This window comes from Mus caroli, unplaced genomic scaffold (genome assembly GCF_978045245.1).
Source record: "Mus caroli unplaced genomic scaffold, Mus_caroli_1 scaffold_1, whole genome shotgun sequence".
Lineage (NCBI taxonomy): Eukaryota > Metazoa > Chordata > Mammalia > Rodentia > Muridae > Mus > Mus caroli.
The window spans coordinates 94,304,722-94,330,727 of NW_028227256.1; the positions used below are offsets into that span (position 1 = coordinate 94,304,722).

Genomic DNA, 26,006 nt, shown 5'->3' on the forward strand with positions numbered 1-26,006 from the left:
ACAGGGCTCTCACGGAAACTGCACCGGCCGGAACAGTTTCCGGCGGACCAACGACCCGCCTGAGCCTTCCTGTTCCACAAGCGCCCACCAGAACTCCGACCCCCGGCAGTTCCGCTTCCGGTAGCACCAGATAAATCGCGAGAGGAGAGTTAAAACCTGCCGTTTGCACTTAGGACCACTTCGGTGAGTGGTCGTTCTAGTGTGTTCTGTCATACCTATTTTTCTTTATTTTGTTTTCTTTATTTTTTTTTAAAACGGAGACGTAGCCTTCCAGTAACTTTAAAACGGTCCCCTTCGACTGCTCTAAGGACGGGTTTGACTAGCGGAGGTTTCGCGCAGGCGCCGTTTGGGGCGGGAGGGCCTTGAACTTGCACAGCGCCGCGGATGGTGGCTGCAAAGAGGCGAGGACTGTTGGGCTCAGGGAGGTGGCGACTCAGTGTAATTGAGCTGTCAACGGTCCTTTTTCTGCTTAGGCAAGGATTAGCGAGACCTAGCCCTCAGGGGTCCGTTAACAAGGTGTCAAAAAGCTTGCGGAGCTCTCCCTTGCTGGCGGCGGCGAATGCTGGACTGCCTTCAAAAGTGCAGCGGCGCTTGTCCGAAGCTGGAGGAGTTTCGTCCTGCATCGTAGTCACCATTCAGTGTGAAAACGTACACCTGTGTAAAGGAACGAGCTCAAGGGGGGGTGGGGGTGGGGACCTTAAAGCTCTAAAGGGAAAATACACTTTTTAAAAAATCTCCTTGAATTCTCCCTTCGAGGAGAATTTTCAAAATGGACCTGAATTTGTCCTGTGCGGCTTTATCTGTATGCATATGGAAATAAAGGGGAAAGAGGCAGGGTATGGTCTGGAGTATTGCCACCTCAGGCTTATCCCTGCCTCGTCCCAGTTAATATATAATTGTACGGGTTCAGTTTTCGGAGATTAAAGCAGAATAATTCGAAAGTCGGAACCCTAATCCCACAATCCTGTGTTTATTAAAACATTACAACTTTTGTGTTTTGAAGTTGGAATACAAACTTACTGTGTAACCTTTCATTGGCTTTAATAGTAGCTTCATGCTAAAAAAAATAGTTAATTGTTTTCATTGGCTACGCAAGACAAAATTATAGATGTTAAGCAATAAGTATTGGTAAAATATTTGCTGTTCTTAACTTTGTACGAGGAACATGCTGTAAAGACCTAATCAGATATCCTGATGAAATTGCAACACTTAGAAATTCTGGTGCTCAGCTTTTAGGGGAATGCATATGCCCAGCTGCCTGACCCGAGCTGACCGGCCTCCCTGTCATGGGACACGGGCTGTCCAACTGTGACTCAGAATAAACCATTCTCCTTGGTGCCTTTCCTGCTCATTTTATAGTAACAGTGACACAGTAGCTAATGTGGGCAGCTCGCACAATTGAGAGGCTTCTGTACAGCAAAGGAAACATTTGAGTGAAAAGATACCCTGCACGGTAGGGAAAAACCATTACCCACTAGTAGAGGATTGCTGCCTGGAATGTGCAGAGAAATCAAAATCCTAAGGAAAAAATAAAGAATCCAGTTTTATAAATGGGTAAAGGACTGAGTGAAAAATTCTCAAAAGAGAAATACATGTAATCAAAACTATGTTTTAAGACTGTTAAACATCTTTTCCACTAGGTAAATGCAGATTAAGACAAATTTGAAATTCATCTTAGATCATTAAGGTCACCATCCTTAAGAGGTCAAATAACAAAATGACAACAAAAGCATGCAGAGGTGGGAGGAAGGGAGGAACTCTTATTCAGTTCTGGTGGGGTATGAACGGGTGCGGCACTACACGGGAATAAGCTCGGGGCCTCTCACAAACTAAAACTAGAGCTTCCACGTGACCCAACTCTCCGGCTTCTGGGCGTATCCCAGGTTATGTGAATATTGTCACAGAGACATTTACATTTCTTTGCTTACTGCTCTTGTATTCACATTAGCAAGGAAATGAGATCACTCCAGATGTCCATCACAGAATGTCTGTATAATACATGTGCTGTGGACTGGTACTCAGCCTTCGAGAGAAATGACATTAACAAACATTTCAAAAGCAAACCAAAAGGAATGACACTGGAAAATACTGTCCTAAGTAAGTTAGCTCAGGCTGAAAAAGACACCTATGTTCTCCCGTGTTCTGATGTATTCTTAGCTCTAATCTTAAGACATTAATGTGTTAATTTAGGGATGGTTATGCGTAGGGGCCAGGAATAGAGAAAAGAGTCCATGATGGGGCGGGGGACCAGTTCTGAGGGAGGGAATGGAGACCTGTGATATGAACATGCAATAGAGAATACAGAGGGGGCGAAAATGTGAAAGGAAAAGGAGAGAGGAGTGAATGAGCGGTGGGGCCAACAGGAAATAAGTATGAATTCCATACAGAATCCTACTGCTTTTTACGCTATCGTAATATAATAATAACAATATAATATTTTAGATTGTAATAAAGGACTTATCCAATAGGGAGTTCTTCAGTGACAGGGTCTTAAGTGGGACGACCAGAAGATGAGAAGACAAAGAAGAAAGTAAAACCAGGATCAGGGATCTCGCCAAAGCTGATGGCTTATGCCAAGCAAGTTTATTAAGACAGCATCTTAAAAAGTTTGAGGGAGAAGTGGGGCCATGTCAGTGGAAGGCACTGTCACACAGTGAGACAAAGACAGCAGAAATGTTGCTAATCAAGTCCTGGTGCGCAAAGGAAACACTGAGTATCTCTAGAGCACCAGGACTGAGTATGCAGTGACCTTGGCACTCCTATCTATAGCAACATTCAGTGGCTACAGCTCCCTGCAAGGCCCTGGCTCCAAGCAGACTCCAGGTGTTAGAGAAGGGACTGTTCCTCGACACAGGGCCTCAGGGAAAAGCTCCCAAGTCCTGCCCCCAGACTATTACCGGCTCTGCCAAGCACCATTAAATGGTAATTTATCTAACCCAGATACACTCAGTTCCTAGAAACCACCATTCTATTTTCTGTTGATATGAATTTGACAACTTTTGCCTTTTAAAGAAATTACTTAGCATAATGTCCTCAAGATATATCCATGTTCTTACATGTGTTAGAATTAGCTCTTTTTAAAAGGCTGAATAATATTTCATTATGTGTATAAGCCATATTTTTTATATTTATTTTGTCATTAGGCACTTGGGTCCCATTCCATTTTTAACTACTATGAGTGAAGCAGCTTGAGCTAAGCTTTCAAAATAGCCTCTAACCCCACTATAATGTAAACTTCACATGGATCAGGAGGATATGCGTTTTGTTGGTTATCATTGTATCTCCAATTTTGTTTCTGGCATGTGCCAGATAATTGTATGTGTGTGTTGGGGGTCTCTGTCTTTCTGTCTGTGTATGGGTATACTGTGCATGTGTACAGTTGGGATTTAAAGCCAGGGCTTTATCCATCCTAGTCAAGTACTGACTGACCCACTAGGCTACATGCCCTGTCATGGTTCATCCTTTTAGAGATGGTTGAGAAACCATGATAGCTACATTTGTCATTTGCTTGCAGTATAGCCATCTACTATAAATGGCTGATAGCTCCAGTTGAAAGTAGAGTATCCAAAGTATGGCAATGCGTGCCTCTATTTCTAGGACTTAGGGTTAAGGAAGAAGATTGACAAGTCTCAGGGCAAGCCTGAGCTTCATCAAAACCCTAAACTAAAACTAAAGTAAACTAAAACTCATTGTTTAATGATGATACCTTATAGCTAAACTGACCTGTGTAGGTTCTGATAGGACTATCTTAGCATTACAGAGGCTTATGTGGTGGTGCCTTGTTTGACGGAGACAGTTGCACAGTTGAGGCTCCCTCTTCCCTGGTGTGTCAAGTTGACAACCTAGATTAGTCATCACAATCCTTAGGTATTTTAATGAGCAGTAAAGCTCCACATTGTTTTTAGAATTTTGAAATTGGTATGAGGGTTCCAGCAGGAAGCAGGGAATACGTTCTTGGGATTGAGTAGTGATGCTCCTATTTTCACCTGGCATGGAGTGAGAAAGAGAGCACATAAGCGTGTGAGCCAGAAATTAGCACAGAGGAAAATACTCTGACCTGTTCTGCATTCCGATTCTCTTTGCCATTGCCTAATGCTACAAATATGGTTTGGCAGCGTCAGTCTCCTAGAGCATCCAGCCAGCAAAGAAGGACCAGAAATCAGTGTGGATGGTTAAGTTGATAGCCAAAGTTGATAATGTACAAAATTGATAGTGTACAAAGGATAAACAAGCTGAGAAAGAAATTAGGGAAACAACACCTTTTACAATAGTCACAAATAATATAAAATACCTTGGTGTGACTCTAACTAAGGAAGTGAAAGATCTGTATGATAAGAACTTCAAGTCTCTGAAGAAAGAAGTTGAAGAAGATCTCAGAAGATGGAAAAATCTCCCATGCTCATGGATTGGCAGGATTAATATAGTAAAAAATGGCTATCTTGCCAAAAGCAGTCTACAAATTCAGTGCAATCCCCATCAAAATTCCAACTCAATTCTTCACTGAGTTAGAAAGGGCAATTTGCAAATTCATCTGGAATAACAAAAACCTAGGATAGCAAAAACTATTCTCAAGGATAAAAGAACCTCTGGTGGAATCACCATCCATGACCTCAGGCTGTACTACAGAGTAATTGTGATAAAAACTGCATGGTACTGGTACAGTGACAGACAGGTAGATCAGTGGAATAGAATTGAAGACCCAGAAATGACATTTCTTTTGATGCCAAGAGATTCCAAGCTAACTTCTGAAGTATACTCACTCACTTCCTTCCCTTTCCTAGTATTACAGGGTTGTTTTCTGTTTGTTAGTTTGTTTTAGCATTTCTTATATCACACGAAGGAGACAAGATCATTTGTCATGATAGATCTCAAAAATAGCGTTCAGATGCTTTAGTTTGTAGACATCACTCTTGTCCCTGTTCTGTTCCGCAATTATCTCCCTCACAGATAATATTCTGGGAATGCTCAATTCATGCATAAGCAGAAATGTGACAGAGGCCTGAACGGAAATAGCAACACAATTAGCTTGTCATTTAAGTAACATCTTTAAATAATCTTCCCTAGGTTCGTGATGGTCCGTAGTGGGAAAAATGGTGACCTTCATCTTAAACAGATCGCATACTATAAGCGCACAGGGGAGTACCACCCCACCACACTGCCAAGTGAGAGAAGCGGCATAAGGCGGGCAGCTAAGAAATTTGTCTTCAAAGGTGAGATCAGTGTCGGAATCTCAAGTTACAGTTCTTCTCCATGTGTTGTAGAACCCTTGCAAATTCTCTAGGAACTTGGTTATTGCTAAGTGGTTGTCAGTTAAATGAAAGATTATCTCAGAGGTAAAGTAAAACATGAAAGCTAACTGAAGACTGATAAGCATGAAGAAGATGTAGTAAGGGGCTGGCTCAGCAGCTATGAGCATGTACTGATCAAGTCCAGTTTCCAGTGCCCTGGCTGGGCAGCTCACAGCCACCTCTAACTCCAGTGTCCAGGCTCAGTGTGTATCAGCACTCAACTGCTGATACATTTACATAGGTCTGTGTGCATTCTCGCCAGTGCGCACGTGCGCACACACACACACACACACACATACACTCTCACGTGCATGCTCTCTCTCAATTTAAAATAAAAAATCTAAAAAAGAAAAGAAAATGACCTGTTTAATAGATCAAAAGGAATAACCATGAAAAAAATTACATAAATTAATTTATCTTGCTTTTGCCACCTAACCTTCAGACACTAATGCCACCATGCTGAGAAAATTATTGGATGCTTAGTAAGGCAATATGAACAGAACTAACTAGTTTACTTACTCCCCACCTCTCACACTGTACCTTAAATTATTCTCAGGACTACATTTGTTTTCTTGCCTTGATGCTTCATCAATACACTAAATATTTGACAGGCAGTAGGGCAATTATGAAAGCCTTAACAGCTTTGCCTCCTTTCTAGCTGCCTTGATGGGGAAAGTTACCTGAGCGTGAGCTATGCAAAAGGTACAGTCAACAGACACCAAATGAATGGTAGTGCTATTAGTCGATGTTTTGCCTGGAGATAAAGTCTTAGGCTTTCTCCAAATCAGGGCAGAATCTAAGGATGTACATTCTAAGGTCATAAATAAACTTCTGCTCATATATCCCTATACAGATTCCTGCCAGGAACTCCTATTAACAATAGGCAGACCTCTTACACTAAAGTGGAGGTGCGTGCATTCATGTCAAAAATGCTTATTGAATTTCTGTGGTGTGCCAATCATATCATAGGCCCTGGAGATGTATTGAGTGAGATAGTGTTTCTGTTTAGTTATCTTGATGTGTTCTGAAGTCTGCATAGCCACCCCACATGAGCTGGAGACATAATGGTTCTCCCTGTCCCCTGCTTGCTCCTCCAGTTAGGTATCTTCACAGGACAAGAGAGCTGAGAATTGTGCCCCTCCCACTGTGCCATCCTACCTTTATTCAGATCAGAACAAGGAGAGGAAGGCTGTTGCTTGTAAAAACAAAACAACAACAACAATAACAAAAAAAAACCCAGCTATAATACTTTTACAGAAAAGTTGGTACCCAGAGGCATCTCATCAATACAGAACTCATTTTATAACCTACGCCATTTTTAGCTTCCACGAATGCATGGAAGTATTATTGAAAGGAAATAATTCTGTTTTAAAGAAAGATTTTTATGAGAATAAAATTAAAAATCTTCATAGCTTTAAGTTAAGGCTATAGAGCTTTGAAATTCATATATTTTTATTCATTTGTTTCAGAAAAAAAGCTGTTTTATGTTGGAAAAGACAGAAAACAAAATCGTTTGGTAGTTGTTTCAGAAGAGGAGAAGAAGAAAGTACTGAGAGAGTGCCATGAGAATGGCCCTGGTGTCCATCACGGCATTTCCAGAACCCTCACTCTAGTGGAGTCCGGCTACTACTGGACGTCCGTGACCAATGACGTCAAGCAGTGGGTATGGCTTCCACTCAGGGCTTAGGAGTGTCTTACTGTCTTTCTGATAAATACAGAGGTCAGTGTTGCTTAAGAGGCTATGTCACCTGTGGAGTAAGTATGTTATAGGTTATTTCTGAAATAAGAAAATATTTCAATTAAAGGTAACTTTACTTCCATTTATAATTACCTTACATCAGTAGAGTATAAATTAAACTAAGAAAATACAATATTTTGACGTTTATTGAGAATTAGAGCTCCATTTTGCAGACAAAATTCAGTTGAAGTTGAAATTCTTTTGCTATTATATCCTTAGCACCAACATGAATGATTTTTTTATATGATGAAAATAAGTCTCTTTATAATAAATCTGCTCCAGTGTGAACTCTCAGCTTTTGTCCCTATTCTGTCTTAAGATAGAAACTGTCAAATCAGCCAGGCCATGGTGGTGCACATCTTTAATCCCATGGCTTGAAAGGCAGAGGCAGGTGGATCTCTGAGTTTTAGGCCAGCATGGTCTTCAGAACAAGTTCCGGGGCAGCCAGGGCCACACACAGAGAGAGAACCCCTGTCTTGAAAAAACACAGCAAACAAACAAACAAAAACCAAACAAAAGGTGAAAGGAAGGAAGGAAGGGAGGGAGGAAGGAAAGAAAGAGGAAAGAGCTGGGCAGTGGTGGCACACGCCTTTAATCCCAGCACTTGGGAGGCAGAGGCAGGCGGATTTCTGAATTCGAGGCCAGCCTGGTCTACAGAGTGAAGTCCAGGACAGCCAGGGCTACACAGAGAAACCCTGTCTCAAAAAACCAAAAACAAACAAACAAACAAAAAAAGGAGGAAAAGAAGAAAGGAAGGTGTCAAATCTAAATAGCAGGAACTTAAACCCAAACTGTAAGCATTCTAAGTGTTCCTGTCCAGCATTCAGTCAAACAGCCGTCAAGTGATTACAATTTGAAAAAGATGTCCTTTTAAAAATCATGCTGTTTATAGCTGGGGAATGCATTTAAGCTGAGAAGTGAGATGATCAGGCATCAGATGATGAGGACTGTCCAGACCCGTCCACTCCCATTTCTTCTCCATGCTTCTTTGCCTTCACACCATCTGCCCTCCTACCTATCACCGTTAAACAAATGACTCTTACCATAATGAGGAAGTATTGTGGTTTTGTTCTACATTTTTTTTCTTAGAAGTTGGTTGAAAATACTTTCCTAACTGAAATTCTGGAAATTTTTAAAAATAATACCTTCTATAAATTAGTCAGTTAGCAGTGGTTCTCAACCTTCCTGATGCTGTGACGCTTATAGTTTCTCATGTTGTGGTGACCTCAACCATAAAATTATTTTATTACTTCATAACTGTAATTTTGCTACTGTTATAAATCGTACTATAGCTCTTTGATATGCAGGTTATATGATACGCAACCCCAAAGGGGTCTCAGCCCACAGGTTGAGAAACATCAACATTAAATGAAGGTTCATGGTACCTAGGCTTTCCCTAGATAGCGTGAAGGTTTCTGCCATCATTATTTTATTATTAAAATTGCAGTTTAGCAAATATTAGTGAAATAGATGAATGAATAAACTGTAGATTAAAAATTGTAGGAAGAAATATCATTTGTATGTATAATTTACTATATAGTCCCATGGTGGCTTAAAATTATGGAAAAGGAGAATATTGCATGATAGTCCATTTGAGGTTAGTTTTTCCTTTTTGTATTCTTCCTTTTTTTTTTTTTTTAAGATAAGCTCTTATTATATAACCCAACTGGAATTTTTTTTTCCCCCCTTTGGCCATTGTTGTGCTGACTCTGTGACTATGGCAGCTCTGCAGCGTCTAAACTAGCCACCATAGCTAGTTGTAGAAATTTTTTGTCAGCTAAAGATAAAATAATAGAAAACTTACTTGAGATCTTGATTTAGTATATATTTGCATATGAACCAGAATTCCATTTCATTTGAGTAAGAGCCCACTGAGACCGTCCTTTAATCCAAGTAGCAGGGAAGAGCCCCTGTGCTGCGGCTCTTTGGACTTACTAGCTACACAGCTGCTGCCACTGATAATTGCCTGGTGTTCCAAATAAAAGGTATCATTTAAAGGAATTTCTAAGACACACAGTACCTGTTGACCATGTTAAGATTCTGCTTTATCAAACTGATTTATGTTATAGTGAATATTTTAACATTTATATGTATTTTCCTTATTGTGTGCCTCTCTGTAGGTATATGCTTGTCAGCATTGCCAAGTAGCAAAAAATACAGTTATCGTAGCACCTCAGCAGCACCTTCCCATGGTGGGAAACCCGTGGAGTGTAGTTACTGTTGATCTGATGGGACCTTTTCATACAAGCAACAGAAGTCATGTGTATGCTATAATCATGACAGATTTGTTCACAAAATGGGTTATGATTTTGCCTTTATGTGATGTTTCAGCATCAGAAATTTCTAAAGCTATTATCAATATATTTTTCCTATATGGACCTCCTCAGAAAATAATAATGGACCAAAGAGATGAATTCATTGAACAGGTAGGAAAAAGTACTCACATTCGGGAGCATGTATCACTCTTTCAGTGTCTGGCACACCGTGCTTTGTGCTTTATAGGGTGTTTAATACATTGAAATAAATTGCTGTAAATATGGAGTATATAATGTATACTACTAGATTTTGTTGTAAACCTATCTTTTGATCTCTTTAAACTAAAATGAAATGATTGGGTCAAATAATATTTTTTTACTTGAAGCTTAAGAACAACTAAAAATAAAAATATAATAAAATGATGTTAACAAGAGTGCTATAATTGAACATATTTATATCATGTTAAAATATTAATAATTTTATATGTGCATATTATATATTTACATAGGTAGCTGTCATAACATGTATACTAACTAAATATGTATATGTATGTATACATACTAATATGTAGACAAAGGAGAAGTCTTCACTAATGTTGCACATTAACATAGCACACTAAGTCATTCAATAGGCACGCGTGGTATGTGAAGCACAGTAGGGGAAAAGTGGAAAACAGCTAGTAGAAGTAGATTCCTCAGTCCTTCTTTCATTTCAACCATTAAGTAAATTTATGAATACAAAATCTAAATTTCACCAAGCTACTCATGGTGGTCACGTGACTCAAGAGTCTTATAGCCTCCCACCTAAGAGTAGCTGAGGAGTCATACTCAGGTGCAAGCAATAAAGAATTGCTCTTCCTTTTCCAAGATCACAATTGAAATAGAAGTTTTGTACTCACATAAAAGAGAAGGTTAGCGTGAAAGCTGAGCATCAGTGCGACCCAGGCTCCACACTCCTTTTCTCCTATCTTTGGAGTGGAATTGTCAGTCTTGTGCTGACAGTACGGCTGCCAGAGCCCAGGTCATAATATTTATATTGCAGTTAACAAGAGAGGACAGGGGACAAAAAAGCTAGTGCTTGCCAAGTTTGTACAGCAATGTTAATTAAAATTTTTTTTCTACTATAGCTTTTATGTGACCATGTCTACCCTCTGAGGATCTTGGGAAAAGTGTGTTTGGTTGGAGAGATAGATAGATAGATAGATAGATATAGATACATATACATACATACACATACATACATACATACATATACAGAGAAACTTATCAGTGGGAGGTTAGCTAAATTAAACTAAATAACACAACAACAACTGGGATCATTGAGGCAGGAAAATTGTTTTACATTACTTACTTACAGTGTCTGAGTTAAAAAGTAACATGATCACAGAGTTAGTTTTGAATTCTGTTTTTCCATAAGGTGCTTAGACTACCAAAGCTTAATTAATAAGCTTCTGTCTTTAAAATGAAGTTAGTAATATGTCATAAAATTGTCTTAGCATGTTATGACAAAAATGTAAGACAAAACTAATATGTGGATCAGACTCAGTCTGTAGGACTTTACCCAAATGCATGTATTTTATCTAAATGCCTGTGGTCAATGAAAGACAAAATTCGGGTTTCTTGAAATTTTTTTAAGGCAGACGGAAAGTGTGAACTTTAAGCAGTCAGTTTTCTTTTCATATTTTTTAGATCAATGTAGAACTATATAGATTATTTGGTGCAAAAGAGATTGTAATTTCTCGTGCTTCTGGAAGTGTTAATCCAGCTGAAAACACACCTAGCACCATCAAAACATTCCTCTCGAAACACTGTGCTGACCACCCCAACACCTGGGATGAGCATCTGCCAGCTCTTTCCTTTGCCTTCAATGTGACTCACTTGGTATGTGCCTTTTTTATTATTAATTGCTCATTCTAAATTCCAGGGATATGAAAGGGTTTGGGGGGTTGTTTTATTTAATTACAAATTTTCTGTTTTTCTTAAAAATAGGAGCCTAATAAAAACACACCATATTTCCAAATGTTCAATCGGAATCCTTGCGTGTTGGAGTGTCCTCCTGAAGAGGGCGGTGAAGGTACAAGTGTGTTTGCCAGAATCGTAGCTGCAGTTAGAGAGGCTGATGGAGTGGTGGAGAACAAGACACCAGCAGCGAGCCAGGTGATTCTATCTACTAGGAAAGTTCCCTTTGTGGACCCCTACCAAAGAGGAATTGTGTTTAAAATCTCAGCATGTGGACATGTTCACATATGTGGCCATGAAAAAAGCAAGAAAAGGGGGGAGGCGTTTTTTTATCCATGTGCTCATGTGTAAGCAAGTGTGTGGAGACTAGTAATGGACATGTAATATCTTCCTTATATTTTGAGCCAAGGTCGCTCACTGAAACCAGAGCTCACTGACACAGCTGAACCAGCTGACCAGAGAGCCCCTGGATGTTCCAGTCCCACTCCTTTCCACCTCCTTTCCCCCCAGTTGCAGGGGTTACTGCCATGTGCTGCCATGTGCAATGCATGCTGGGAATCTAACCCAGGTCCTCATGAGTGTGTCTCAGGCATTTACCACTGAACATGTTCTCCAAACCCTAAACAGTGTGCTTATGAGCTATGAAATTCTAAGAGGCTTACAGGAAAGTCATGAATTGGGGAGAATGAGGAGACCTGGTTTCTAACCTGTTAGAATTCTTGTTAGCAGTTGGAGAATTTTGTACTCAGTACATTTATTAGTCCAAGTATTCCAAGTCACTTGGCCTGCTTCCTGTACCTTCTGTATACAGAGTAGAGTACCGATACTGACTTCAAAGTGTTTTTAGAACGCATGAGGAGTCCATGCTTCAGCTCAGGAGCAGTTCAGTAATAGCATTGCCATAATCTAATCAGCGTGTGCCATTATATTTAAGGCCTGTCATGACTATTCTTTGCATTTACAGATGGAGAACAACAATTCGGATGAACTGAGTAAAAGCAAAGTTGTTAAAAAGAAAGCAAAGCAGTTAAATCCCTTTCATTTGAAAGTGGGTCATGAGGTTTTACGACAGAGGAAGAACTGGTGGAAGGATGGCCGCTTCCAGTCTGAGTGGGTTGGGCCTTGTGTCATCGACTACATTACAGAAAGTGGATGTGCTGTCCTCAGAGATAACACGGGAACCAGACTCAAACGACCTATCAAAATGTCCCACCTTAGGCCCTATGTGAGAGAGTCCAGTGAGCAGGGTAAGTATCTGCTACCTCTCTAGGGTGTTAGTTTTAACAAGAACGATTAGACTTTCAAACTTCCTTCCTTCCTTCCTTCCTCCCTCCCTCCCTCCCTCCCTCCCTCCCTCCCTCCCTCCCTCCCTCCGTCCCTCCCTTCCTTCCTTCCTTCCTTCCTTCCTTCCTTCCTTCCTTCCTTCCTTCCTTCTTTCCTTCCTTCCTTGGGTTAAAATCCTCTCCATCTAAGGTTTATAAAACTTGATGGTTTTACTTCTCTCCAGAAGTCTGATTAGAATGTACTTTCATAAACTCATTTTTATTTTTAGTTTTTTGTTGAAAATAGATTTTTATACAATATATTCTGATTATCTTTTTTCATCCAATATATTCTGATTACCTTTTTCCCTTCTCTAACTACCTCAGATCCTCCCCACCGCCCCACCCACCCTCATCCACTCTTTTTCTTTCTCTCTCATTAGGAAACAAGCATATAAGATTGATTTATGAGTGATTGATTGATTGATGTTGTTATATAATAGGAAAGCAAACAATGCAGGATTTTTGTCTTGAATTCTACTGTACTTTTCATAACTGCTATGAAAAATGCTGAACCTGTTTCACATAAGGAACGATTCCATCTTGAGTTTTGCATACTAACCTTTTACCTGCTGCCTCATTTTTATGTGAAAAAGCAACAGCTCAGATCATTATCGCCAAAGACAAGCATGTTGTCCAGAATCAGCTGTGAAATAACTAAGGGAACTTTGAAACTGTGTTTCCTTTTAATGTTGCTTCATAAAGTCATAAATCATAGGTTAAGGTGGAGGACAGAGAATACTCAGAAAGCTATAGAATTATACCATTGCATTCCATTTATAGTCCCCCAAGCTATGCCAGAGAGCACCCTGACTATGCCAGAGAGCATCCTGATCTTCAGCTTTCTCCCTTGTAGGACTTAAATGACATTTTGTCCTGGTTTTCTCATTAGGCCCTCTACTTCAGCAAGATTATTTTATTTTATCCTAATGTATTTGCTCCCTGGAGCTTCTCTGGGTTAGACAAATGAGAGGAATTATTTGATACCTTTTATAATTATGCTTTTTCTATAAGATAATACATTGTGTCATTTTCATGCATGCATATCATATACTTCGCTAATTTTGTACAAGGAATATATGCTAGACAGTAATATCTGTACAAATGTTCGAATGAAAGCTAAATGTAATGGTGATGCAATATATCTGTAAATATCATTAACAAGTTACTTAATAGATATAATAACAAGCAATAAGGAATGACCTATGCTTAACCCTAGTCCTGTGTTGAGTATGAAGCCCTTCTCCGGCTCTTCAGTATATGAGTTCTTCTGAGTTCTGATCTACTCTGGTCTGTACCCCAGCACTTCTGTTACAAGCTCGTGGTACTTTCCTTTCTAGTGACGGAACCAGTTGCTCTAGTTACAGACTTATCTTAGACTGTTCTGACTCTGAACATGTGGATAATTTCAATCTCCTGGTAAGGACAGTAGATTCATTTCTATGTGTCGTCTCACTTCAGAGCTGTTTATAGACCCTCCCTTCTACAAGCTAAGTAGGGAAAAAGGAATTCTATGAGTTCTTTAATTTCATGAAGATTTCATTCTCAGGCCTTCATCTTCAGAATTTATTTCCTTCTAATGTGTTAACCTACAGTCATATAAGATTTGCGTATAAAACATTACAGTGCCAGGGCCTTGTGCAACAGTCTTCTGTTTTTCTCTTATCAAAGACATTTAGAAAGGAAATCAAATTATTTTCTTTCTGGGTATTTCAGAAACAAGTTGAGAACACAAGTTTAAATTTTCTGGAAATGTTTCTTGTAGTAATACAAGACAATTGTAGTGTTACTATTAGTAGTGTGAACATAGGCATTTGAAGTTGATAGGTGGATTTATTTTAAAATTTCCTTTCAACCATGCTACAAATTAGTTCTTTGGTCATACTTAATCCTTGTGTGTGTGTGTGTGTGTGTGTGATTGGCAGATATACAAATTAAATAAAAATGGCCTTTTCCATCTTTTTCTGTGGCATCATGCATTTTCCTAAAAGCCTTTATTACTTCAGCAGCTGACTTTGAAGAATTCACAAAGTAAATTTAATCAAAACAGTATCTTTAACCATCAAACATTTTTTATTTGACATGAGAAATATCTGATATCCAAAAGGAGTTCAAGTATCTGTTTATATCTGTCATATTACTCTTTACTACTGTTAATTTCTTGGCTGTGTTAGAGTCAGTCTAAAACAGATGGACTTACGTTGCCAAGTTCCTGTCGTCTGTTTCTGGAACATAATACTGTGCTAACACATTCGGTAGTACTAGGTTAACAGTATTTGTCAATGCTATTTTAAGCAGACCTGTTTGCTGTTTTGTCTAATTTGATGTTGAGCACTCTAAGCTACTTATTTTGATAAGAATTTCAAAAATAGCTAGTGTCCCTTTATAATCATAACCTATTATAAAAGGGTAAGTGTGTTGTTGTCCCATCCGACACATTCTGCCTTTAAACGTATTTGCTTTGTTGATGGTAGTTGTGGGTCTACCTTACCCAGAAGCTTCAGTCTCATTTTCTCCTTCATGATTAAAAGCCCATTTGTGAAATAATTTTTATTATGCTAGTTTTATATTGCTGCCATAACAATTTACAACAAATTTAGTGCTTTAAGCAGCACTCATTTACTACCATAAACGTAGGTACTTTAGAATTTCTCCATGAGTATTATCAGGCTAAAATTAAGTCATTCACAGACTCGTTTCTAGACTATCCAGAAGAGAAGTGAATGGATTTCCTTGCCCTTTCTAGCTTCTAGATACTTCCTTTACTTCTTGATGTATTCCTTGTCTTCTGTTCTCAAAGCCAGCAATGCCTCTAATGTCTCCCTCTTCTGCATTTGAGGACATTTGCTTTTAGATCCACCCAAATATTTTAAGATGATCTCCCTAATCATTGATTGGCAGCTTTAATTTTATGACTACCCACATTCCTTTGCCGTGTAAAGCAACATATTCACAGGTTGGTGAGATTAATGGGTGGACACTTTGGGAGACTATTATTGTGATATAACAGTTAGTGGTTTCACTAATAAAACAAGCATTATAACATGAAATTACACAAGCTACACATTATTAGTAAGACAATGTATGAAGAGAAATTGTTCCATTTTCCGTGTTTTTATGTACTCTCCAGACCCAGAGTTCATCCAATTCATTAATAAGACACTATTAATATTATAACAGTATTAATATAGTATCAAATTATAGTTGTTTTATCATGGAAAAGATATACCACAAGAGGAATATAATGTAAAAGCTTGAAAATAATCAGACAGTTGTTTTGATGCCTCACACATCTGGTTTCCAACCAGGATGCTGGGAATAGATGTAGTTTATAAGCTGGTAATGTTTTGGTATCTGTAGGGCCAGGCCTTGTCTGAAATCTCCAGACTGTTATATTCCTTTATTCCCAAGATCTTGAACATTACCTCTCAATAAAGAAGCCATCCTTGGGCTGGAGAGATGGCTCAGTGGTTAAGAGCACTGACTGCTCTTCCAAAGATCCTGAGTTCAATTCCCAGCAACCACATGGTGGCTCACAACCATTGTAATGGGATCTGATAGCCTATCCTGGTATGTCTGAAGACAGTGTTAGTGTGTATATATATATATATATATATATATATATATATATATATATATATATATATATATATATATATTATAAAATCTAAAAATAAATCTTTAAGGAAGGAAGGAAAGAGAGAGAGAGAGAGAAGGAGAGGAGAGGAGAGGAAGGGAAAGGAAAGGAAAGGAAAGGAAAGGAAAGGAAAGGAAAGGAAAAAGGAGGAAAATAGAGGAAAAAGGAGGAAAAAGAAGGAAAAAGGGGAAAGGAAAGGAAAAGGAAAGATCCTTATGAGAGACATCACTTGTACTTTACAAGAGTCTAGGTAACTTCTGTTATTTTAGTGCCGGACCAATCCTGACTCCTACAGGCTATTATATATCTAGCTACCTTAGTAATTCTCCCTAAACTCTTACGTTAAGAGTTGTTTTGGAGTCAACAGTACTCATCTTTATGGAATAAAGGAAAGGCCATATGTACTTTGTAAAGAGTTTCAGTATAAATGTGTTTTGGGTTTTGTTGAACGCATGGGATTGAGTTAATTATCACCAAGAAACTTTTTCCCAAAATTGTGCTGTGCTTAAATTTGGCTAAAATAAATTGCGTTGTTTAAGACTGCAGACGTTTGAACCATTCTGGCTAAGTCATGTTGAAGCAGATTTCCTTCCTGCCTCTTACAGAGTGTTTCTCTGTTGGCCTTCGTGTTTACAGACACTCCTACACACACCCACTCATGCTGCCTGCTTATAGTGTGGATTTCCAAGAGCCACTAATGTTCATAAAATTTAAGTTTTTAAGTGTATGAAGTTCTGGAGAGGAAATACTCTTCTCAAACATGCTACTAAAACTGATCTGATTTCCACTGTTCTCTGATCAAAATGGGCAGTTGGTCTTCTGTTTTTAGACTTAGATTGGAGAGTTCTGTAAACTATGAAAATCTTCAGGAGACTCTGTTCATGCCTGGAAGATCCAGAAGGAGAGCACAGGGGTGATTAGTCAGTTAGAGTAGATGAGCTCCTTTTTGTAATGAATCAGGTATCAGACCTGATAGAAATGCTTTCTATTGTATTCTTTAGATTGAAGGGCAGTGTTACTTTGCTGTTAGTTTAACAACTTATTTCAAAGCTGTTTTCCTGAGGGTTAATGATGACTTTCCTAAAGTATAACAAAATACCTAGAAGGAAAGTTTCCCCGTTAGTGTAGATTAGGTAGACCTTGAACATTCCTAAGGTTTTTTGCTCTCAGATAAACTTAAATAAAAGTTTAGCTACTTCACTGCAGCTTGCCTTCTTGATATTCCTGTCACTTGAGTCAGATTTTTTACTACTTTATCTTCATCTAGTTTATGGCTTTATATTATAACTCATTGATATAATTGTACTACTATGAATTCTTTACAAATTGGATGACATCTGAAATTAGAAATATATAGTGTAGCAATTCAGGTGGCTAAAATGAGCCGTATTCACACAAAAATGCACTGTAGAAGCGTATTAAGCATATCATCAGAATCAAAATTATAGTTGTGTAATTTGGTTTTAACCTGTCCTGCTGCTGCTCCTTGTCCCATGGAGATAATGTACACCAATGAGCAGGAAGTGGGAAGCTTTATTTCAATATATTTGGTGTTCCTACAGTCTTTAAGTGTGAACTATTGGGGGGGGGTATGTGTACACAATTTTGTTCAGTTTTTGTTTATGTTTAATGGATAAGAGGTTGGGTTTTTGGGGGCGGGCAGGGTGGAAGTTCTGTTTGCCTCTACCTCCCAAGTGGTAGGATTAAAGATGTGTGGTACAGAGCTCACTTTGATAAGAGAGCTTTTCAAGTTAATAGTGATAACTTATTTTTATCGCTTTAATTTTTGTTCCTCACTTAATGTCTAGCTATAAAATTTGGTTTCCCTTCAATTCTAAAATGTAATGCTGATCTCTTTCTTTCAGACAGTCTTTATCTCTTGCAAGGTTCGATAGTGGCAGATCACGACTACATTGGATTACCTGAAATCCCAGTTGGAACATACCAGGCAAATATTCTGGTAGAAGATGCAACTATTGGGATAGCTGATAATGAACTATTGATATCAAGCAAGGATCATGAACTCTTAGAATATAGAAATTCCAAAATCTCTGCATTGGTAGAAGACCACAGTTCTCTTGAGAAACAGACTTTTAGTCTACTGGATTCTTCAAATCAAGTTCTCGAGTACTTAAGTTAGTAAATACCAAAATTAATGTAAAATGCTTGCACAGAATGTATATATTTCTAGTTTGTAAGTATTTTATCTATTAAAATAGGTTGTATAGAAGAGAGATCTTGGTACTATGTTAATAACTAAATTCTGAAAGCTTATTTTAAACCTTCCTAAAGATGTTACATGTTTGAATACAAATAAATTTATGTAATAGAAGTATACCATGTGTAGAATTCAGAAATTTCTCAGAAAACAGACAAAATACGTTGTTAGGAAATAAATTCTTGTGGAGAAGTCTTACCTTTTTCTATATGGGTACTGCATTTTCTCTTTTAACTTTTCAGCAATACATACCCCTTTTAAATAAATTTAAACTAATTATAGCTTAGTTAATAAATGTTGAGTGAACAATAACATAAATGAAATGAAACTTTATCTGTGACATTGGAACTTTTAAAATTTGTATTTGTGTGTATGCATGCACGTGCACGAATATGTGTGTTTCTGAGTGAGGCTTTATGCATGTGAGTACAGTGCCCTAATGTAAAGGCTAGGCGAGCGTATCAGATATGCTGAAGCTGAAGTTACAGGTGATTGGGCACCAACCAGGTTGAGTACTGGGAACCACACTAGGATCCCCTGCACCAGCAGAGCACACTCCAGCTGAAGGACAAGTGACTGTCAGGGAAAGAATGAAGTCGTTGACCTTGTACACAAACCAAAGACATTGCAGATAGAATTCTAGAAAGAAACTAAAACAGAGTGGTGCTAGCAGGCTTTGCCTTCTCTCCTCTACAGAGCAGAGGTCAGGGAAGGAGCCTACTGCAGTGCCTACATGGTCGATAAAGGGATTGTCTCTTTGTCACCTCAATGAAGTCACTTTCTACTAAGATTCTTTTCCAGATCATCTGACTTGAATTTGGCCTATTTTACTTGTTCTATTTAAGGAGGCCAATTAGCTTTCAGATTCATTTCTCAGTGGAAGATTCTGAATAGCTAAAAATAATGTTTTCCCTTCCTAAGTAATTTCCCATCAGATTTTTGTTTTGTGTGTATGTGAGTCATATCAGGCTACATTATTCTTCTTGCAAATCATCCCCAAATCTTAGTAGCTTAAAACAATAAAGCTTTATTTCTTGGCCACCTGCATGTCCTTCTTGATCATCAGTGACTGACTGCAGTTTCATCTCAAATGTCAAGTGATGGAGCTTAATTCCTGAAATGGCAAAGGGACAATAACATTGAACTGAGGCACTGGATCAAAGGGACTCACCAAGACATTGTGCAAATCACTACAACGGTTTAATGTCATGTTTTGCTTATGGGTATAGAATTTCATCTTTTTTGTAATTAATGGTGGTAATTTGTACTGTGAATATTTAAAACTCCACTGAAGTTTACCATCTCCAGGGGTGTTTCAGGCTTCTCCTTACTACCTGTACCCACTGGTCCTTCCCTCCCCCACACCTCCAGTTGATAATGATGACCCCTTGAAACCGACCCCCTGTGAACAACCATGTAAGGTAATTATCAGATAAACCACCCACAGACTCTGCTCAGACTAGTAGAGAGCTTTCCCTTCTGAAATCCTGAAATAAGAGCATTTAAGTATTGTCTAGATTAACTTAATCTATAGACATGTCTGTGAAAGACTGTCTTGAGTATGTGGCTGAGGTGGGAATATGCACTCACTGTGTGGTACTATCCCCTAGTTGCTGGGAAGCCGCTCTGTTTAAGAGGGATCTTCATTGGAATGAGTGGAGGTGTACCTTTAGGGCAAATCCCCACCCAGTTAAACTTCCAACTTGTGGAAACAAAAGGCCTAAGGAACTTTCTGCTCCAAAGAAGCAATAACAAGGGAGTACCCATTGCACTCTCCTTGCTGAAGATTTTTACATTTACTGTAATCAGAGCTCTTGCATCAGGATATTGATTTTTCTTCTCCAGAAAGGTGAGGAAGTGTTTGAGAAATTAATGTTGGAAACGTAACCGTATCAAGAATGGAAAACCAATATCTAGATTTATGGTGCTCATGAATATTAAATGTAAAACTACCTTTACCTGACATAATGAGATTCTCAGGAACCAAAGAGTTTTAATCAGCAAGAAAAGAGCAACTTACTAGCTGAGAAATGCCCCCACCAGACAGGATTGTGGGCAAAGCCATGGTGAATATGCCCCTCCCCAGTGAGCCAATGAATTTTTATTGAGGTTACTTTCAGGAACAGAAGACTCAAAACAGCTGCATCACCAAAGCACAGCCCAACATGGGTGACAGATGATAAATACAAAATCCCCAGAGCTGTAGCAGCCAGACAGGTTGGGGAATCTCCTTTTGGCATCCGTGCTAATTAATCTCTTCTCCCAGTAGCTGTTTACCATTTCTATATCTTTGGGAGGTGTCCAAAAGAATTCTCCAAGTTTCATCCTTTTCACCCTGTGACCCTTGTTCAGTTCACAAGTCTCTGGAGCCTCCCACTCTTTTCTCCTGGGCATGTTTCATTGTGAAACAATCCACTCTGGACAATTACCAGCATTCATACCACTTAAGCCAATTTGGAGTATTAAGAGCCCTTTAATCATGGTCAGGCCAAGCATAGGGTAATACTTCCAGTCACTGGTGGTGCCAAAGCTCAGGAACAATGTTGTTAAAGACAAAAGTGACAATTACATTAGCGTTGGGGGTGGGGTTGCATCAGTGAGGAGCTAGAGTAGAAGACTTGTTTCACCCATCTTTTGGCAGTCGTACTATAGCAGTATTTTCCAGACGTGGTGAATTTTGATTGATGTGGCAGTGTGGGTGGTGCCATCTCAGGCTAGTGGTATTGGGTGCTATAAGAAAGCAGGCCAGTAAACAACAATCCTTTCTGACCTCAGCATCAGTTTCTACCTCTAGGTTCCTACCCAGTTTGAGTTTATGTCCTGATTTCCGTTGGTGATGAAATATGATGTACAAATGTAGGCCAAGTGAAAGTCAGGCCCCAAGTTGCTTTTACTCATGGTGTTTCATCAGAGCAAAGACACCCTAAGACAAATATCTACATGGTTATAGTTAAGTTTTAGAGTTTTGTCTTTGTGTTTATTCATTAGTTGGAGTGGAAAGAGAGAAAGGTGGGGACAGAGTGTGTCAGAATATAACTTTGTCGAATTGTTTCTGTCTATCCACCTTTCTATGAGTTCTGCATACTGAACTCAGGTCATCAGGCTCACATAACAAATACTTCACCCACTGAGCCATCTCGCCTTTCCAGTTAAGTGATTATCAATATTTTCCAGGCATACAGAATGCTGAAAGTAGTCTTCAGTAAACTATCTACATTTAATACTACTATATAATATAAAAATTAAAGTCAGCGTAGATTAAACACTTAAATGTAACAGCTAAAGTTTCTAGAAGAAATCTAGGAAACCCTGCTTGCTGATAATGATCTGCACAATGATTTTTGTATTTTGCCTCAAAAACACAATCAACTAAAGTAAAATAAGGCATGAAGGATTGCATTAAACTAAAATGCTTCTACACAGCCAAACCAAATTAGGTAAAGTGGAGGGATAACCTATGAGAGAAAATATACAGATAAGATGTCAATTTCTTATCTGTAAAAGTGGGTATGGAACTCAATAGTTGAACTACATTACTTAAAAATTGGTTGAAAAAATGGGCAAAAATTTAATACACATTTCTTTTAAAAAGACACACTGACAGCAAATATATGGAGAAAAAAAAAATCAATCACCAGCGAGTAAACATCAAGAAACTTTGGCTATTCTTTTAAAAGGCGGTTGTCAACTTGACTACATCTGGAATTAACTAGAACCCCAAAAATGGAGGACATAATTGTGAGAGATTTTTGCTTAATTTTAACTGGGAAGATCAACTTCAAATCTAAATCTGTGAGGTAGGAAGACACATTTTTAATTTAGATCTTTTGAGCTGGAAAATCCTACCTCCAATCTGACCCACACTTTCTGCCAGAAGCCTATATAAGGCCATGGAAGAAGGAAGCTTGCTCTTTGCCTACTTTCTCTAGCTTGCTAGAAAGTTCATTTTTTTTAAATCTTTTTGTTTTGTTTTTCTTGTTTGCTGTTTTTGTTTTTATTTTTTTTTAATTAATTAATTTATATATGTGTGTACGCTGTAGCTATCTTCAGACACTCCAGAAGAGGGCATCAGATTTTTGTTACAGATGGTTGTGAGCCACCATGTGGTTGCTGGGATTTGAACTCAGGACCTTTGGAAGAGCAGTCGGTGCTCTTAACCGCTGAGCCATCTCACCAGCCCCACAAGTTCATTTCTTTAATGGCATTAGTGTTTACTACTTTGGGATTCCAGAATATACTGAAGATGAGCTGAGACATTTAGTTTGGTGGACTGAGCAACTACTGGATTATTGGACTTTTCCATTCAACGCAAGCTACTGTTGGATTAGATTGACCACAGCCTGTAAGTCACACATACACACACACACACACACACACACACACACATATGGAATTTATTATATGTATGGATATATATATATATATATATACATATATATATATATATATACTATGGGTAGAATATATATGTGTGTGTGTGTATACATATATATATGGGTAGAAACAACAATTCCACATATGTAAGCCATATATATGTATGTATGTATACATATATATGTGTATATATACACACACACACACATACATATATATGAGAGAGATTCAGTATATAAGTTCTATTACTCTATAACTAATAAGATAATTGCTAGTTATATATCTAAAGGAACTTGTCATATATGGAAAAATATTTGCACTTACATGTGTTTTATGACTATAATACTAACAATGAAGGAATAGTTAAGATCATGTCACACATGTATTAAAAGGAATAACTTTCAAAGGAAGGAAATTCTATCATCTTCCAAGCATAAACATGCATAGTTTTACTAAGTGAATCAAGCAAAGCACATAGTATTTATGGTATGACCTACATACGGAACCTCAAATTGTTCAAAACCATAGGAGCAGTTAGTAGAATAGGGGTTGCAGAAGTCAGAATTTGGCTAAAAAAAGGCGGAGGGTGTTGGGGATGACAATGGGTAGAAAGTTTCAATTTTCCAGAAATATTATATTCTGAATATCTAATGTCTATCATGTAGAATTTGTCAATAATTCTATATTGTTGAAATCTTAAGCACAAAATGTTAACTGTCACTGTTAGTCATTCATTGCAAGAAAATATGAGAAATAGATCAACTTAACAGGGAATAGATTTATTTTAGATTCTGGTTTAAAACTTTTTAAAAATAGTTATTTATTTATTTAATGTATGTAAGGACACTGTTGCTGTCTTCAGACACACACCAGAAGGGTGAATCAGATCCCATTACAGATGGTTCTGAGCCACCATGTGGTTGCTGGGAATTGAACTCAGGACCTCTGGAAGAGCAGTCAGTGGTCTTAACCACTGAGCCATCTCTCCAGCCCTGGCTTAAAAATCTTAAGTCCATAGTTGCTTGTTGCCAACAATTGGCCTGTGGCAAGCAAACATCATGCAAAGGTGCACATGTTTCTTATATCACCAGACAGCATAGAAAAGGCAGGAAGGGGGCTTGAGAGATGGCTCAGCAAGTTAGGAGCCCTCTTAGCTGAGAGGTCTTGTAAAGCTTAAAAGACAAGTTATGCACTTCCAACAATCAGTGATGGAACAGGCAGAGTAAAGATCCCTATTCTACAAAGAGAGACTAATCAAAACGAGGCTGGAATGTAGCAGGGACAATAGTACACTCTGTAAAACAGTTTGGGCTGCCTGCCCCTATGCTTGGGTAGCTGCAGCTCACATGTTCACTCTATTTGCTCCTTTTGCCTTTTCTCAGCAAACAGTCCATGTTCCTAACACCTAGTTCTTAAGTTCTCTCTTGTACCTTTGGCTTCATTCTTGCAGCTTTGCACATACCCTTTTCAGAGGCTGCTTTCAAAAGCCTCAAACTCTACTACAGATTTTCTGACCAACCATGTTTTATATGAACCCTCAATGGAGCCGTCTATGATCCTGTAATTTCTGCATTCTGCATGCCTGAAAGAAACATCAAATGATGAAACTTGCTTGTTTGACCAGGTTGCAAAGTAGCCATGCATAGAGGAATTTTAATCCAACAACAAGACTCCTGTGATTATATCTAAAGACCTAGGTCTGTGTGATCCAGCTGGAATGCAGACACACCCTTAGCACACACCTTTAGTCCCTCTGGCTGGAAGGCTTTTGTACACACCTTTAATCCCAAACAAGGACATCTAATTGATCCAAACAAGAACATCTAATTGAGGGGCAGGTAGAGTGATGGATCAGAGAAAGATTTGACCGAATGAGTCAGAGATAGAATACACCCAACTCTCAGGAGAAAATCGATTTAAGAGCAGCTCAGAGAGAGAAAGTCAGTTGTGTTTTGTCAATTGAGTTCAGTTTGCCCAAGAGTTGGGAGTTGATTTGCTTGGGAATGAATACAGCACAATGAGTGTTGAGTTCCTTCATGAGCTCGTGCAGCTCAGTGCAGCTCAGCAGAGGCAGTTGAAGCCAGAGAGTAAGAAGGAGCCAGAAGATTAGAACACGTTGCCAGAGTTAGTTTGAGACCAAGCATAGAAATTCAGTGGGAAGCTGAGAGAAGCCAGATTGAATCAGTCAGCTTGGAGATGAGTTGAGCCAGAACAGCTGAGTTGAACCAGCCAGCCAGAGTTCAGAAAGAACTAGAAAGAATGAGCTTATTCAGCAGTAAGCCTCCAAGATGACAATGACATCAGGTGAATCAAATCCCAGGCTTGCTTGGACTACAGATGCAGCAGTCCTGAGTGCCTGGATGAGCACTGAGAAACAATTTTGTGTACACATGAAGGGACCCATGGCTCCAGCCCCATATGTAGCAGAGGATGGCCTTATTGGGCATCAATGGGAGGAGAGGCCCTTAGTCCTGTGAAGAATCAATGCCCCAGTATAGGAGGATGCCAGGGAAGGGAGGCGGAAGTGGGTGGGTGGGTGGGTGGTGGAACACCCTCATAGAAGCAGGGAGAGAGGGGATGGGATAGGGGGTTGTGGAGGGGAAACTGGGAAAGGGGGATAATATTTGAAATGTAAATAAAGAAACTATCCCATAAAAATTAAAAAATTAATTAATTAAAAAAAGACACAATTTTGAAGGCTGAACTTATAAGCAGCCACTCTGATAGTCTCTTCTCAAAGCCGTGTCTTTCAAGTGTTTTTACGAGTTTCACCCTCGGTCTACAATGAATAAAATCTGCCTGATCCCTGAATTTCTACAACAGAATCTAGGAAAATAATAAACAAGCTCAAAGATGGGATTAAAATTTCGTAGTCAGAGGAACCTTTCTAATGGTGCTAATTTCCTTAGCAACCCATTCTTCTGTGCTTATGTATCTTTAAATTTTATCACATTGTATGACTTGATGTTCATTAGTGCTACTATAATTGTATCATAATGCATGTGTACATGAAAACATTACATTGGATATGATGATGTTCATAATTTTTGGCAATCATACATGAATTTTGGTGAACAAATAGAGAAGTAAAAGTAATTCAATAATTCTAGCAGTTCTTATCAGGAAACAGAGCAGCTATAGAAACAACTTCAAAGGTGTCTCAACTACTCTTTATTCCAGCAAATCCTGGATGAATTTTATTCACAGGGCTTCTG

The 26,006-nt window shown here is 38.7% G+C and overlaps 1 protein-coding gene across 2 annotated transcripts; it reads left to right on the forward strand.

Moving 5' to 3' along the window:
* Positions 1 to 12: 12 nt before the first annotated feature.
* Positions 13 to 19,400, forward strand: Gin1 (gypsy retrotransposon integrase 1). 2 transcript variants are annotated; one of them, XM_021169244.3, is made up of 8 exons: positions 13 to 183; positions 5,065 to 5,210; positions 6,758 to 6,951; positions 9,414 to 9,452; positions 10,971 to 11,162; positions 11,271 to 11,438; positions 12,205 to 12,487; positions 18,065 to 19,400. In XM_021169244.3, exons 2-8 carry the CDS (start codon positions 5,072 to 5,074, stop codon positions 18,337 to 18,339), a joined length of 1,290 nt encoding a protein of 429 aa, XP_021024903.1. In that variant the 5' UTR covers positions 13 to 183; positions 5,065 to 5,071; the 3' UTR covers positions 18,340 to 19,400. The 2 variants fall into 2 exon arrangements, with proteins under 2 accessions (XP_021024903.1, XP_021024899.1); XM_021169240.3 differs by having other exon boundaries at positions 9,147 to 9,452; positions 18,065 to 19,399.
* The last annotated feature ends 6,606 nt before the right edge of the window (positions 19,401 to 26,006 follow it).